This window comes from Corvus brachyrhynchos, unplaced genomic scaffold (assembly GCF_000691975.1).
Source record: "Corvus brachyrhynchos isolate BGI_N302 unplaced genomic scaffold, ASM69197v1 scaffold50, whole genome shotgun sequence".
NCBI classification, from domain to species: domain Eukaryota; kingdom Metazoa; phylum Chordata; class Aves; order Passeriformes; family Corvidae; genus Corvus; species Corvus brachyrhynchos.
The window spans coordinates 1,830,217-1,844,928 of NW_008235964.1; the positions used below are offsets into that span (position 1 = coordinate 1,830,217).

The 14,712-nt window shown below is 35.3% G+C and overlaps 1 protein-coding gene across 12 annotated transcripts in view; it reads left to right on the forward strand.

Moving 5' to 3' along the window:
• The window catches only part of CACNA2D1 (calcium voltage-gated channel auxiliary subunit alpha2delta 1), a 364,954-nt gene that overhangs the window by 256,548 nt on the left and 93,694 nt on the right, over positions 1-14,712 (forward strand). For all 12 annotated transcript variants that reach the window (XM_017727845.1, XM_017727857.1, XM_017727868.1 and 9 more), the window contains exons 8-10: positions 8,196-8,265; positions 9,088-9,138; positions 10,195-10,294. In XM_017727845.1, coding sequence (XP_017583334.1) covers positions 8,196-8,265; positions 9,088-9,138; positions 10,195-10,294 — 221 coding nt within the window. The remainder of the gene's footprint in view (positions 1-8,195; positions 8,266-9,087; positions 9,139-10,194; positions 10,295-14,712) is intronic.

Below are 14,712 nucleotides of genomic sequence, written 5' to 3' on the forward strand. Positions count from 1 at the left end.
TGCTCCCTCAGCTTTAGGATGTATCTGTATTACTAAACAGGATGAGGCAGAGCTTTATTGGAATCCTTTAGACAGCCCCACAGTGTGACCGAAGGGACAACACATGCTGGCAGCTTTTCCCAATGGACAGCACTGAATGCTGTTGTGTTTCTTAAGTACTAAAAAGTTCTCCAGTTTTATTCCAGGAGACTTTATGTTCTCAGTGACACCTGGATTATTTTGTGCTATACTGCATGGCATGTATGTGCTGCAGGGCATGTAAAACATACCTAAGTTTTCATCCATGAAACACTTCTGATTAAAAAACTAATATAAACATCACTGTCCTCCTTTTGCAGATAAAAGAAACAGGTATAGAGAGATAAAATTACTTCTTCAGTGATCCTCTGAAGGTTAGGTATTCAATCGGGGTATGCATAGCAACAATTCTTTTAGTATTGAGTGTGCATTTTTATTCATTAACTCATACTTAAATTCAGTTTAAATATCAGCAGCTCTGATAATCTTTTCTGAATGTTTGCAATATCAGTACTGAAGAGTACAGCGAAAAGAACTTGTGTTCTTCCCTGTCTTTACTGTAATCTTGCCTTCTATATATTCTTCCTTTGTTTATCTATATTATAAGTAGATATAATATGATGGGAATTTTAATTAATTAGAGAAAAATCTCTTTGCATTTCTCATGACAGTATTTTACTAGGATATTCCTATGTAATTTGAGTTTATGAGGTATTGAATGGAAAAATTCACAGATAAAGAAAGCAGCGCTTCAGTGATGACTTTCCAGAAAAACAGTCTTGTCCTTAAAGTCTTCAAACTTTTGGACTAAAAATATGGATAGAACAGAACTATCTGGATCTGGATTGACTTGTTTCCAGTTGTTAGTGAAGCAAGTTTCACTTAGCTACTAGAGCATTCCCTGCCTAGACAAATTAATAATAGAAGAGCTTTAAAAATCAATTTCTAATAAAATAAAACGGTATCTCACCAAATGAAGAACTTGCTGTGCACAGCTGCTCTTGTGTTAACAATTAATGGCAAGCAATAGTGTTGTGGCCATGATATTGAACTCTCCAGAGAAAGTAATTACTGAAGCAGATACTAAGAGACTGGAAAGGCTAAAAAATCCATACAAAATGAATCAAAAGCCTTGAAAAACTGAGAACTTCACTTTCTTCTTTTTGCAAAAGGTTTTATATTTTATAGCTGTTAGTTCCTGTTAACAGCTGAACATTTAAAGGAGCCTTTAAAGTAGACAAACAAAGTAAAATCACAACACTTTCCTAGTAATGCAGCTTATAAATTATCAATTAGTGCAATTAGTGTGTGTGAGTCGGATACTTCCACTTTTACATAGAAATAAGTGTCTTTGAGTGTTCACTTTGTTGTTTTTGGGGTTTTTTTGTTTGTTGTTTTTTTTTTTTTCTTTGAAATCTGGGAGGGAAGAAAGGGATTTGGATCTAACCATACTCATCATAAAATTTTTGGTGGAAAAGACCTTTAAGATCAAGTGCAGACATCAACCCACTACCACCACCATGTTCACCACTAAACCATGTCCTCAAATACCACATCCACACATTTTTTGAACTTCCAGGGGTGGTGACTACCACTTCACTGGACTGCCGGTTTCAGTGCTTCACAACCCTTTCTGGCAAGAATTTTTTTACTAGTATCCCATCTAAATCTCCCCTGGCACAACTTGAGGCTGTTTCCTCTCATCCTGTCACTTGTTACTTGAGAGAAGAGACTGTCATCCACCTCACTACAACCTCATTTCCTGATACAAAAAGTAAGTTTAGTTGTGGTTCATTGTTCAGAAGTGATGTGCTGAATTTTGCAGTTACACAAGCAGATCCACTCAGTTACAGGATAATGTGCTATTTCTAGTGAGTTAATGAAATTGCATACCGCAGGTCACCATGCCTTCATGCTGAAATCCATGCCATCTCTGTGTCTTTATGAAACAGATTTAAATCTCCAGAATTTGCTTTTATAGGAGAAAAAGGAAAACCACAATAGACCAAATAAAACAGCTTCTTGCTTCTCCTCAAGCCCTGATACTCCAGCCCTCTTTGGGGACATGTTCACTAGTCCAGGTGAAATTAATGCAAGCAACACATTTAGGATGAAATTCAGTTTATACATGCAGAAATAGAAATGTTTGCCTCTGAAATAAGATAACAGAAAGAGGATAATTTTAAGTTGCAAACTGCAGTATGTATTGCACATTCTAATCACTTTTGGGGTTTTTGGTACATTGGGACCAAAAATCAATAGATTTGTTTGTGTATGGACTATTCCCATATCAAATCTTTGCTTAACTGATTTGTAATAAAACTGAGTGCAGTATTGCCCATAACGTAATTACCCATTACCACTTGGGTAACACATTCTTAAAAACTTCAAGATTATTATCCTCTCTTTTCTGTATGGTGATGGTACTATGAAAGCTACAGAGGACATAGCACAGACCTGTCTACGTTAGATAGATTTTACCTGAACACATTTTAAGGTCTTGGCAATTTTCAGTCTCTAGGAGAAGAAAATCATAAAGGAATGGTTGCATTCAGTCCTGACTGAACATGTGGTGTGGTAGCATAGAGTTGGTCAGTAACAATCTCTGTCTTGGGAGGATGATACTAACCAGTTATCTAAGGCATCATTATGATACAAATATTCTGAACACTAAATACAGCAGTTGAAAACACTTATTGTGATTAATGTTAGGGGCTTTTAATGTTATGGCTGTTTCTTATATTTAGTTACCGTGTCTCACCTTTTACTGAAAAATAGCAAAGGAATTCTACAAAGGTGCTGCTGCTACACTGAAATTCAACTGATTTCTTTCTGGGTAGAAAATTGAGGAGTATCACATTTCTCAAATAGTCTGGACTATCACATATCTGAATGCAGGTTTCTTCACATACATTCACTAAAAGATTAAAAGAAATATGAAATTAAACTATCAGTAAAGTACATGCTGTAACTTGTACCTTTGCTCCATCAAAGGAAGACTTTACTGAATCTGTCTCGGGGAATTGAATAGTCTGCGGTTTTGATTGTTTTGAATATCCACATGAATGTTAATTTGAGAGATAGCAAGATAGAATTTGGAGTTTGAGTCAAAATAAGATGATGAGGTCAGGGATTTGATAATTGGCATTTGTTATCAGCTTTTAGTCTCTTTTCTCAAATGTGTTAATAATGTAAAGGGATGTAAAGCTGTCAATAATTTATCTCTGCCTCTCTGTTCCTTGCACATGCACATGTAACCAGTAGAACAGGGCAGAACATTTAGAAGAGTTTCCCTCATGACTCACCTATGCCTCTGGAATCATCTCATGAATTCAGAATGGGAGATTGTAGCCAATCCCTTCCTAACAAATATTTTCATTTAGGCTCTACCTTGTGACAGTCGCTATAGTGCATGAATTGGTTCTGCTTGTAATCAACAAAACTGAGGATTTCCACTCTACATGTAAAGAAATAACAGAAAAGCATGGCTTACTCTTGCTTGAAATATATCCAGTCCTGTATCTCAATAATGCAATCAGAAGTGTGAGCGATATCAAATCCAATGAATAATTTATAAAGTATCAAATCTATCCACATGCCAAACAAGAAAATCATCAAAAGGGAACATGACTAAAGCCTAATGTATGCACCAGAGAACTGTGCCGTGTTGACATAGTTCAAAGATACTCATATGCAACAATGAAATGTGGTGAGGTTGATTTCTTGAAGATATTGGTGAGCCAGGTTCCAAAACACCTGACAAAAAAATAATAGGTTATATAAACAAAACTGTAAATCTCAAAATCCTTGATCAATTTAAGTTTTTGAGGAAAAAGTTTAATTTTTTTGTTTGTTTATTTAATTCTGCTTTTATCTTAGACCACATAATAGCTTTTGTCAGTAAGATGTAAGCCAGTTTCACCGGATGGCTTTATAGTGTTTTCTTTATATGGACCAGAAAAGCAACACATCTCTTTCAGTGGTCTCCGTCCCTTCTAATTATTTCCTGTATAATTATAAATGCACACTTACTTATTTTTGCATGGAAAGTATTTATCATCTTTAAAAAAGGAAAAAAAAACCCATTGTTTTATAAAATAATAAATCAGGACAAATTAAAGTTGATAAGTGGAAATCAAATATTGTAAGGGAATTTCAGTTTCCTATTAATAACAATTTCAATAATATCCATAAATAATCAGAATGTTACTAAAACCAGTGAATTGATTTCAGGCCATTCAAAGCCATCTAAAATTAAAAGTGTTATTCCAGATAGAGACTAGGATGAATGAGTAATTTAGTCACGTTAATTCTTGAGGTTGAAGAGGGAATTCAGCACTTTGGTGTGAATGAAATTTTAGATACTAAGGGCTGGGTCCTTATTTATGGTATGCAGAGCCTTGCAGAAGCTTTCTACTAGATTATGTAAATTGTTGTAGAAACCATCAGAAAGATCAATAGAACATGTTTTCTCATTATACTTTATATATCTTAATTAGTGTATGATCCAGCAACCATTAATATCCAGTGATAAATTGTGCAGTCATGGAAACTTAAGCATGGAGAAGCTTGTTATATTTTTCTGGAAAAAAAATAATTTATTAAGTAGGAAAACAAAACTTATTGACATGCGGCACAGGAAATAGTGGTTTAACAGCATGGTAATAAAGAATGTTTTTAAAGACCTTCTCCAGATCTCCCTGAAGCTGCTGACAGTCATTCCAGGACTGTGTGTACTGAAAGAGCCATGCTAATGAGCAAAAAGTAGAATTTAGTAGTTGTGTTCACCACTGTGTCTATCTACCCAAAACAAAAGCTGTGTTACCGTTCACAGTAATCTCCAGAAGGATCAGATAGGCTGTAAGTAGTGTGCTGAGTGGCTTCTGCTCAGTTTATTTTGTGTGTAATTGGACCATTTTTATAGTTTTTGCTTAGTTCATGTGAATGGCTTCCTTTCCATTGTTCTTTTTAACCTGCTAATATAGATGTAGCCAAAAAGGGACAGTTTGGGCCTCATTGCAATCAAGGCTATTACTGAAAAGCTATGGTAGAACTGAGTTCAAGGCTTAGCAGCTCAAGTTTTAACTGAAAGAATTCTGCTGTAGATCAGTTTTGGAAAAATTGTCTTCACAGGCTTCATTTTACTGTCTCCACTAGAAGTTTTGAGCATCCTCTCCATATTTAGGAAATAAAACCAAAGGAAAGAAGGAAGTTTTAAATGTGCTGTTGTGATTTGTATTCCAGTTAAAAACCCCTCAAATGTTACACAGACATTTGGTACTTTTGGAAATACTAGGGATAGTTTCAGGCATTTCAAATTTTACTTTTTGGTGTTTAGATTGGTATAAATTTTGCCTTTATGTGTTTCTGAAATATTTTACACACACTGTTTGGTCTAAAGGGCCCAGTTCTGAAGTGCTTGCTGTCTGGAGAACTGGTGTTAGCCTGAAGGATGTGATGTGCTTACCTGTCGAGTGGTATTACATTAACATGTATGTGTAGCTCTCAAATTTTGCAGAAAAAACATAGCTGACTTAATTCTTGTGCTCTTCTGTTACACAGCTAAAATGAAATCTTAACCCATATTTCTGTAAATTTTAGTTTAGCACTTAGAAAAATTACACTGTAGTTTAAGGTAGGATGTGAAGGTTGTGATATCAGCTGAATTCTAGCTAAATGTTCCTATGATAGTTTTCAGTAGATAATTTATGTTAGTTAAAGGGCCGTTCTGTCATACTGTATGCCTTTAGAACATTGATTCCGTCTTAAATGATTACCTCTGTCAGCATTCGCTGTCACAGTCGTATATGAAGATGATGTTAGAAGGACCCTTCTTCAGCTCCTGCATTCAAATTCTCTTTGAACCACCATCCTTTTGCTTTAGAGACTGCACTTAAGGAGTTGAATTTACCTTTCATGTGAACTAAAGTAACATTACCAGGGTAAATTGAATTTTCTCTGTTGTTTTGAAATAAATCCAGATCATAAATTGAGATAATTCTCTGTTTATGAAGATTGTCTGAGATACGTGTCAATTAAGAGGGACATATTTGGTAGGGCATAGCCTTTTACTGGATGTCACTGGAAAGACTGAAAGTTTTGGCAAAGATATTGCAGTCTTAGTCAGTATCTTGATTTATAGTTGCAATTTTATCTCAACCACTCATAATACAAACTGAAATGAACACATTGCATGCGGATTTTGGAAGTCTCAGGGAATGTATCTGAAAGGTGGATTTTCAGATGGAATTCCTATGGAAAGGATAGCCTGGAAAGAGAAAAAAATCCATCACTGAACATGTGCTAACCTTGTAGGCTCATAAAATACTGCTGGATTTAACCTGTACATATCTAAGTAATGATACTTAAGTTAGAATTTTGACATATATCTGTCTCAATAAATTAAATTCTCTCATTTCTGAAAATTTCCAATACTCTTATACTATCAGGTTCCAAAGGACCAGTCAGGTGGTCTAGTCTGAAATCATAGACAATACTGGCACAGATTTTGAGGTTCTCTTGTTGTGCAACAGTACACAGTGTTCTCTGTGGCTGCTAAATGTGTACTGCTAAATGTGGGTAACACTCAGCTTAAAGGTTCTGGTAAGTGATAGGCCAGCTCATGGTTTGGTCACTTAGAAAAGGGTTCATTTTGTAAATGCAAAAATAGGCAGCTACTCAAAGCTGATGGCTTCTTTTATATTCATGGGTGGAGATATAATTCTTCCCTTTTGTCTTAGATGTATGATTTTTCATGAAGAATCCTGGAGCTGCCTATATCTTTCTTTATTTCCTAGACAGAAAAATGATTGATGTCAGGAAATAGCTCCCCAAGGCTCTTGGCATACAGTGAGAGAACAAATTGCAGAACATTATCTCATTCCCTGTAACTTTTCACATTTTTATTTGTGTTCGTTAAGCTGTCACATGGTTTTGAAAGACCCATTTTTTCAGTAAGGAAATAATTCCTCCCCTTGCTGAAAATATTGGTAAAGCCTAAATCAAACACTTGCAAAAGGTTATCATTCTTAGCATTTTCTTTAAGGAGACATAAATATTTACATCTCTTTTTTTAGAGAATATGATATTTTCATGTTACTTTTATAATGTGCATTTTTAGGTAAAGCTCTTGAGTCAGTGTACAATTTTTTAGGTTCATAACTGACTTTTAGATTGGTATCTCATAACTGTGATACCATTACTATATATAGCAATAATTAACTTTTTTTTTTTTTAATTAAATGTGTTGCTGTTAAAAAAGTTGTTTCATAATCTGAAGTACTTGGGTCGAATTTTTGGTTCCATTGAAATCAGTGGTCAATTATAGTCAGCACTTGTTTCTTCAACACACTTCGCTGTACACATATATATGTATATACACATATATGTGTATATACATACATATGTGTATATGGCAGCTGGTGTGGGGTCAGGAGCTCTGACCCAGGAAGAGGTGACCGGTCCGGAGAGATGGTCCCAAAAGGAATCATCTTCCCGGGGCCCGGTGTCTTCCCTCAGCTGCTGGCAGGAGGGCCCGTGCAGAGGCTGTCAGCTCTTTAGTGATTGTCAGCTCGTGATTCCAGCTCAGCTCTGCAGGGCAGCCTCCAGGCCAGACCAGGGAGAGACGAGAGGCCCGTGTGGCTGTTCCACACAAAGTAGCTTTATTAGTCCATACTCCGGCAAAGGGGAGCCAGGGACGGGCATCTCTCTGCCCCCGCAGGGACAGGGGGCTGGCTTTATAGGGATACAGGGGGTGGGTGTCAGAGGGTAAAGGCCAATGGGTTACAAAGGATCTGCACAGGGTCTCCCTGAGGATTCTGGGTCTGTCTTCTCGCCATAACTGAAAAGTGGTTGCCTTTCCAGGGGGGTCCTGCTGGGAGATTGAGCAACCTCCTTACCTCAGCAGATGTCCCTCCAGGGCAGGAGCTGGGCACACCCCACACACATATACACACACATACATGTAGTTTTATTGCCTTATATTATATGGTAATATGTATAAGGGTGTCTAGGTATTTCAACAACATATTACACAAATACAGACTTTTTTTATCCATACAAAATGTTAATATTTATATAGTGCTAAGTCTGTTGTACTGATTCATTATATTGTTTTAAGTAAAATACTTGAGATAAAGTTTTATATTGTTCCATACATTTTTTTTTTTTCTTTTTAGCTTCCCCATGGGTAGATAAAAGTCGAACTCCTAACAAAATAGACCTGTATGATGTACGCAGAAGGCCATGGTAAGCTTTCTTTTTAAAGGTTTGGTATATATATAATCACTTACTTTATAGATATTACTGTAAAAATCTTTTTTTCTGCTTGTTTTTAATAGTACTTACTTTTCGATATTGCTTTTTTCTTTTTAAAACTAGTTCATTTTTCTGAATAAACAATTTTCAAATTATACTCTGTGTTATGCAGTTTATAGGTGTTTTATTATTGTATTACATGGACTTTTCATAGGAGGATAACCATCAAATAGGTGTAAGACAATTGAAAACTCTGATTTTGTGCCAAAATCAAATATAATCCAGTGTATTAGACTGAACCATTCTTCCAGACTTTTGCAAGTGTTTAAAAATATGTCTCAGTGGTTTAGACTGGCAATGAAATTGCTAGATGGGTAAAAGATGGGAGAGCAGTGGGATTACTTCTCATGATTTTTTTAATGTAAGCCTCTGAAGACATAAAGCATATTGATACTTGTATATAGTTGGATATATTTTTCCCAAAAGAATGAAGTATTTTTGCCTAAGCTGGGCTGAGTAACAATTCATCTGTCATCAAGATCTTTAGCTCTGAAATAGCATTCCTGTTTTTCAGTTATGTGAAAACAATGAATTTTGATCAGTATATCTTACCTGCAGACTAATGTGGTTTAGACTTAGATTTACTTAGAAGACACAGCAAGAGAGGAGATAAAAACACCTGGGTTGTTAGCTGCAACAAGAGGATTTTGTTGATTCAGTTAGTTTGAGTTTAGAGATCACAGAGTGTCTTCCATCACACACACAAAAATGTGTATTCAAATTTGTGTCATTCATACAATTTATTTATTTCAGGTACATCCAAGGAGCTGCATCTCCCAAAGACATGCTTATTTTAGTTGATGCGTAAGTGTTTAATGTCTGAATATTGACATTAGAGGGATAAAAGTACTTTGATATATTGAACAAATCTCTGTATGCTGAAAAATAGAGAGAGAAGAGGTCCTGGTATGCAAGGTTCAAAAATCTTGAAATGAGCACAATAAATACATAATAGAAAATAGTTCCAAAAAGCTCAAACCAAACCTGAAAGTTATTTAAACTGGAGGCAAGGAAATGTTTTTCTAATCACTTTATTATTTTTCTGTTTTCAACTTAGTAATTACTTCAGCAATCAAGTGAATATTTCTCATGTGCATGCCAAGATTTGTTGTAAAGCACAAACCTAAAAACAAATGGCTAGAAGCATTACAACAAATGTAATAATGATTTCATGAGTCTGAAAGTTAAGGATGTATGAGGACTTGTGTGTTTTATGATACAGAATTCAAAATTGCCAAGTTTGGTTAGTATAAGATATTGCTAGAAAGTGAGCAAAGAAATTAATAAAAGCTCTCTGCCTCAGCAAGGCTTCTGTGATGTAGGCAATGTTGAGGGACTGAAGGGAGCATTGAACTTGATGTGTCAGATTGCTTCATGCTGAAAAGCTTCTCAGGCGTAGAATTTGCATCTAATGCTTTTACATGTGGTGAAGTGCTTTCATATCAGCAGTGAGTTTTATCAACATTTGTTATTTCTTCACTTCAGCTTAGGTTTTGCCTTGAATCAAACAAGCTGTCATTTGCGTCTTTGGAAACCCAGAGCTGTAAATCTGTGTGTAGGAGTATAAAATGTTTAGACAATGCATTGGTTGAAGGTGGTAAACTCAGATATCTTGAAAAGAAAATGAGTAAAGGATGTAGCATTATGACCTCATCTAAGGCACAGGACTGGGACTTTGACAGTTTTGGGCTTACTTTCATAATTATAAATAGTTTAATAACACTAATGACTTGGAGAACTCATTAGATAAAATGAAAATTTTAGTGTGAAATTTGGTAAAAGTTCTGGTGGGTGAGATTTGTTTCTACGTTTTACATAACATTTGCTAAATTCAACTTTTCTATTGTGGAATTTTTTTAGGAGTGGGAGTGTCAGTGGATTAACATTGAAGCTGATCCGCACGTCAGTCATTGAGATGTTGGAGACCTTGTCTGACGATGACTTTGTGAATGTAGTTTCAGTGAGTATCTGCTCTTTCCACAAAATTTGCATTGTCAGCAAAGCCAAAAGCAAACTATTTTTAATACCAGGTGTGGCATACTTGAATGTTAATCTGCAAAGAGACTTAAAATATATTGCAAAAGACCACACATAGCTTTTTTTGTTGTTGTTATAAAATAAATTGAATGTCCTAGATTTTTTATTATATATACATTTGGGTTAAGGGCAAAAGTAATTTAAATAAACATCTGCATGGCCAAATTCTCCTTTCCAATATAATACTGTGGTCTGTATGAAACATCTTCCATTAGATTGATATATGCAAATTCTCTTGAAATAATTGCTGGTTCCCAGGTTTTCTACACAGCAGATATTTGGATTGCTCATTGTTTGATGCATAAAGAAGATGTACACCCATATATCTGACCCGCCCAAGAAATGTAGCTGAGAAGTTCTACAGTTAGCAGCTTGATGGCTGGGAAAGCAATTTTTCTCATAATAAATAATAAAATAGAAGGGAAAATCCTTGAAGAAAGTATGGGCAACTTTCCATTTTCAGGTGGCTACCTTGGATGTCATGTTCTAGTCTTGGGCAAGGCTTTTAAAATTTTTTTTATTAAGCTGTTCAACTGTAGAGTTTTGATTCTAAGGATTTGAGAACCTTGACATATTCTTAATAACAAGAGACAGCCTCAATGATGAGTAACTGAAGTGATTCTGGAGATAATTTTCAACTTGTAGAGTCATGTTGTAGCCAGCCTGAGGGAGAAAGACTTGAAATAGAACTAAAAGAAGTCTTTTTTAAAACCAATTATTGCTTCATGGTTTGCTGACAATCTAACTAGAACTTTCTGCAAGGAGCAAACAAGATCTTTCTCTCTGTGGTGTTTCCTTAGGCCATTTTCCTTCATCTAAATTGAAGTGAAAAAAAGCCCTAATGTTTTTTATTATTACTATTAAAAAAAAAAAAAAAAAAAAAAAAAAAAAAAATAAAAGCTTGTAATCATAAACTGATGGAAATTGATTAGTATGTTCAGTGGAACTTTGCCAGGTTTCACCGCTGGAAAATCTGAACCCCTACTACCTCTTGATTTGCACAGCTTTTCAAGCTTTGTTACCTTTGCTCCAAGGTGATCAGAAACAGTGTATCTTAATGCTAAACCTTACTTAAACTCTGGGTGTTTTATTAGCTAAGGTTCCCTGTTATTCTTGTGAGGCCTCAAGTTTGGGATTTGCGTCAAAAAAGGAACAGAAATCCTCAAATATTTTCTACAGTACATTTTACCACGGGTTTTTTACTTACAATATATAAGAGCCTTTTTTTTTGAATGAATGAATTTTAGAGACTCACATCAGAAATTTGACTGAAGAACCCAAGAGGACATTTTGGTTGAGCTGTTTTCATCATCAGATGAAAATCTCTAAATCTTTCATAAAATGTTATTTGGTGTGTTGTGCACTTATAATTTAAAAGTCTTTATTAGATTCTTTCAGTATTGCAGTTACTTTTGTGTAACCTACGTGTTCATGTATTCAGATGATTTATGAATGGAATTGTGATGGGCATTGTGTTATGACATGTCTATAGTTTATTCCTCTAACAGACAGGAAATCATATGCTATAGATAGGAAAAAAATGGTTGTACTACTAAAAGGCATTCTACAAGTGAGAGAAGTGAACACAGAAGTTTGGTCATTTTTTAAAGATTTTTTTTTTAAATATGTCTTTTGGTTTTTAAAGATTTGACAGGATTAGTTTAACATTTAGATAATCTTTAAAGTCTTTTTTCAACATAAATGGATCTATGATTCTATCATGATTCACAAAATATTCCGTAATGGAGAAGGCATATCTCATGTCCAACTCCAGTGCATTCTTAGTAAACTTAGCACCCAAAATATCAACTGAAACATTTTGTTCAAGGTGAAAAAAGTGTAGATTTGTTCAATATTTTTTTTAAATTTATTCAATATGTTGCATTTTTTTGCTTAAGAACATTTTCCCCTGAAGCAGCTCAGTATTAGACATGACTGGCTAACCAAAAAGTCGAAAAAGCTAGGTGAAAATGTTCAGATAACACATTAGCATTTGGGTATGTGAACACTAACTGGAAGTTATCTACAATTTTTCTTTCCCTCATGGATCTTTTGGCCTAAAATATGGCAGTTGTTTTATGGCTTGTTATTTTTAATAACCTTAGAGTCTTTAGTGAGTTTACTAGAGAGCTGCTTCACGGCTAACCTCTGCCAAGATGTTGTCCCACAAAACCCATATGTACGATGATTCATGTGCACAACTGAAAGACATGGATTTAAGCTTATGTCAATCACTTCTTAAAAGTGACAGGATGATTTAACAAACTGTGCCTTGTATATGATTAGTTCAACTGAATAATCATAGTTCCTGCATTTATTTCCAGGGAAAAAAAGGTTGAATGAACTGTTAAGTCATGAAATGATAGCCAGGGGTTAATATATCATGGTTTCCTTTGGGATTTGCATGTTCCTTATCTGAAGTGCTGTGCTTTGTTGCAGGCAGAAAACCTGCTGTTTAAAAGAGCTTAAATGTATGAGTAATACAGCTGTTTTCCCACTAATCCGGTTATAGGCTTTGATAGCAACGAGCGGTAGATTATAGGGGCAGCAATTCCATCCCAGCACGTCATGATTTAGTGACTTGGTTTCAGATGTTGACACAAGAGTGTAATTTATTTCTGATTGTGGGTAGTGTGCAGGAGAAATGTATTTCAAATCTGCAGAGGTGCAGAAAACCACACAAAGGAGAGGCCTCCCTTATGGCAACAGATGTGTTAAAGGTCAGAAGCTGTTGCACTTCTTAAATTCACTTAGCCTTTTTAAAAATCCAAACTAGTATTTACTGTTCAGGAACTGGAAATTAAATGTCATGAGCATACAAGATAGAACAGAATAATATTCTGGGAAAATTGACAGCTCATCTCCTGCTTTTATGTAGTTCTGCACATTGAATAAACTCAGAGGGAAGGTAAATTCTGCATGAATTGATTTCAAAGAAAAAGCTATGCACCCAGCCTATGAAATTATTGTTGGGGATAAAGAAAAAATCTGTGGATGATACCTCATTTCCCATTGATATTTAGTAGCAGTTTTTCATGTGATTCTACAGCTCAGTGGTTGCAAACCTGTTTACTTTGTCTCTGTTACTCCTAAACTGGTAAAATCTTTATGCCTTCCTAATTAAAATATTTAAATATTCTAACAGAGGGAAAAGAAAGTCTTGTAAAATCTTTTCAATATATCAAAGGGCTTCTTTCCCTTTCTGCTACATCCATCCTGTATTCTGCAGTTCATATTGGACCTATATTATCTTAAATCTGTGGAGATGTTCCTTCCTTCTGGGAACTACTTCCTTAAGCTAATTTAAATTAACTAACGTGCCATGGGTGGAAACTTTAGCCTGAAGTCCTAGTGGAGAGAAGAGGATGCTAGATTTTACAGCCAGGTAGCTTGTCATGCTTATATTATCTTTGCTAGAAATTTTAGCTTTGTATGAGTGTACTTCAGTTACCAAAAACTTGTCAAATTTTATTTTAAAATAGCTGAAACTTTGTTTCCTTTATTATTTCCATGTAATATTTTTAGTGGACCTGAAATTAAATCACATACTCAAATAGTATGACGGGTTTTTTTAATTTTGTGGTTTTGAGTTTTGACCCAGAGAAGTTCAGTGGTGCTTCGTATTTCCAAACAGCATCACTTCTTGAGGGAGAAATTAAACATGATCATGGTATCAGTGGTACTGAAGTATTTCTGTTGGTGGATCTAGAGGAAATGAAAAGGACTCCTGTATGAACAGGTTTGCCAAAGTTCTTTGTTTTTTACTTTCCCATTTTCCTGAATGGACAATACTAAGGAGAAAATATGAAGATGCCTGCCATATTTTTCCTTATTTGACAAATAAAAAACTAGATAAAGAGTCGGGTTCCCTCTACAATAAGTATGTCTGCATAAGCACCTCTCTTAGTGATTTAATCCTGAAGCATTCAGGTAGCTTCAATTAAGTGAACAGGCTCCTCATCATCACAGCTGTGTGAGGCAGTAAACAAATACATGTAATTCCTTTTTTTGGCAGGGGGCATGGCTTGGGTTTTTTTCATAGTCAATGAAAAGTGATAGAAGGACAAGTTTAGGGCTGAGTGCTGGGCTTCCTGATTCTCTTAACAGCAATCTATCTAACTGACCTTGCAGTTTCTCTTAAATTGAATGGTTCATTTTCAAGAAAAGGGGGAACAATGATAACTGCAGAGAAACATATCTTCGTAGCAATGTTTCTTAATGGAAAATCATTAGCCATTCCTTAATGGTGGGTCATTAGCTTGCATCCTCCATATTCAAGGAGCAAGTGAATTGAATGTGGTTTTTTTCATACAGGTATATTTAATAAGCACTGTAGGTGCA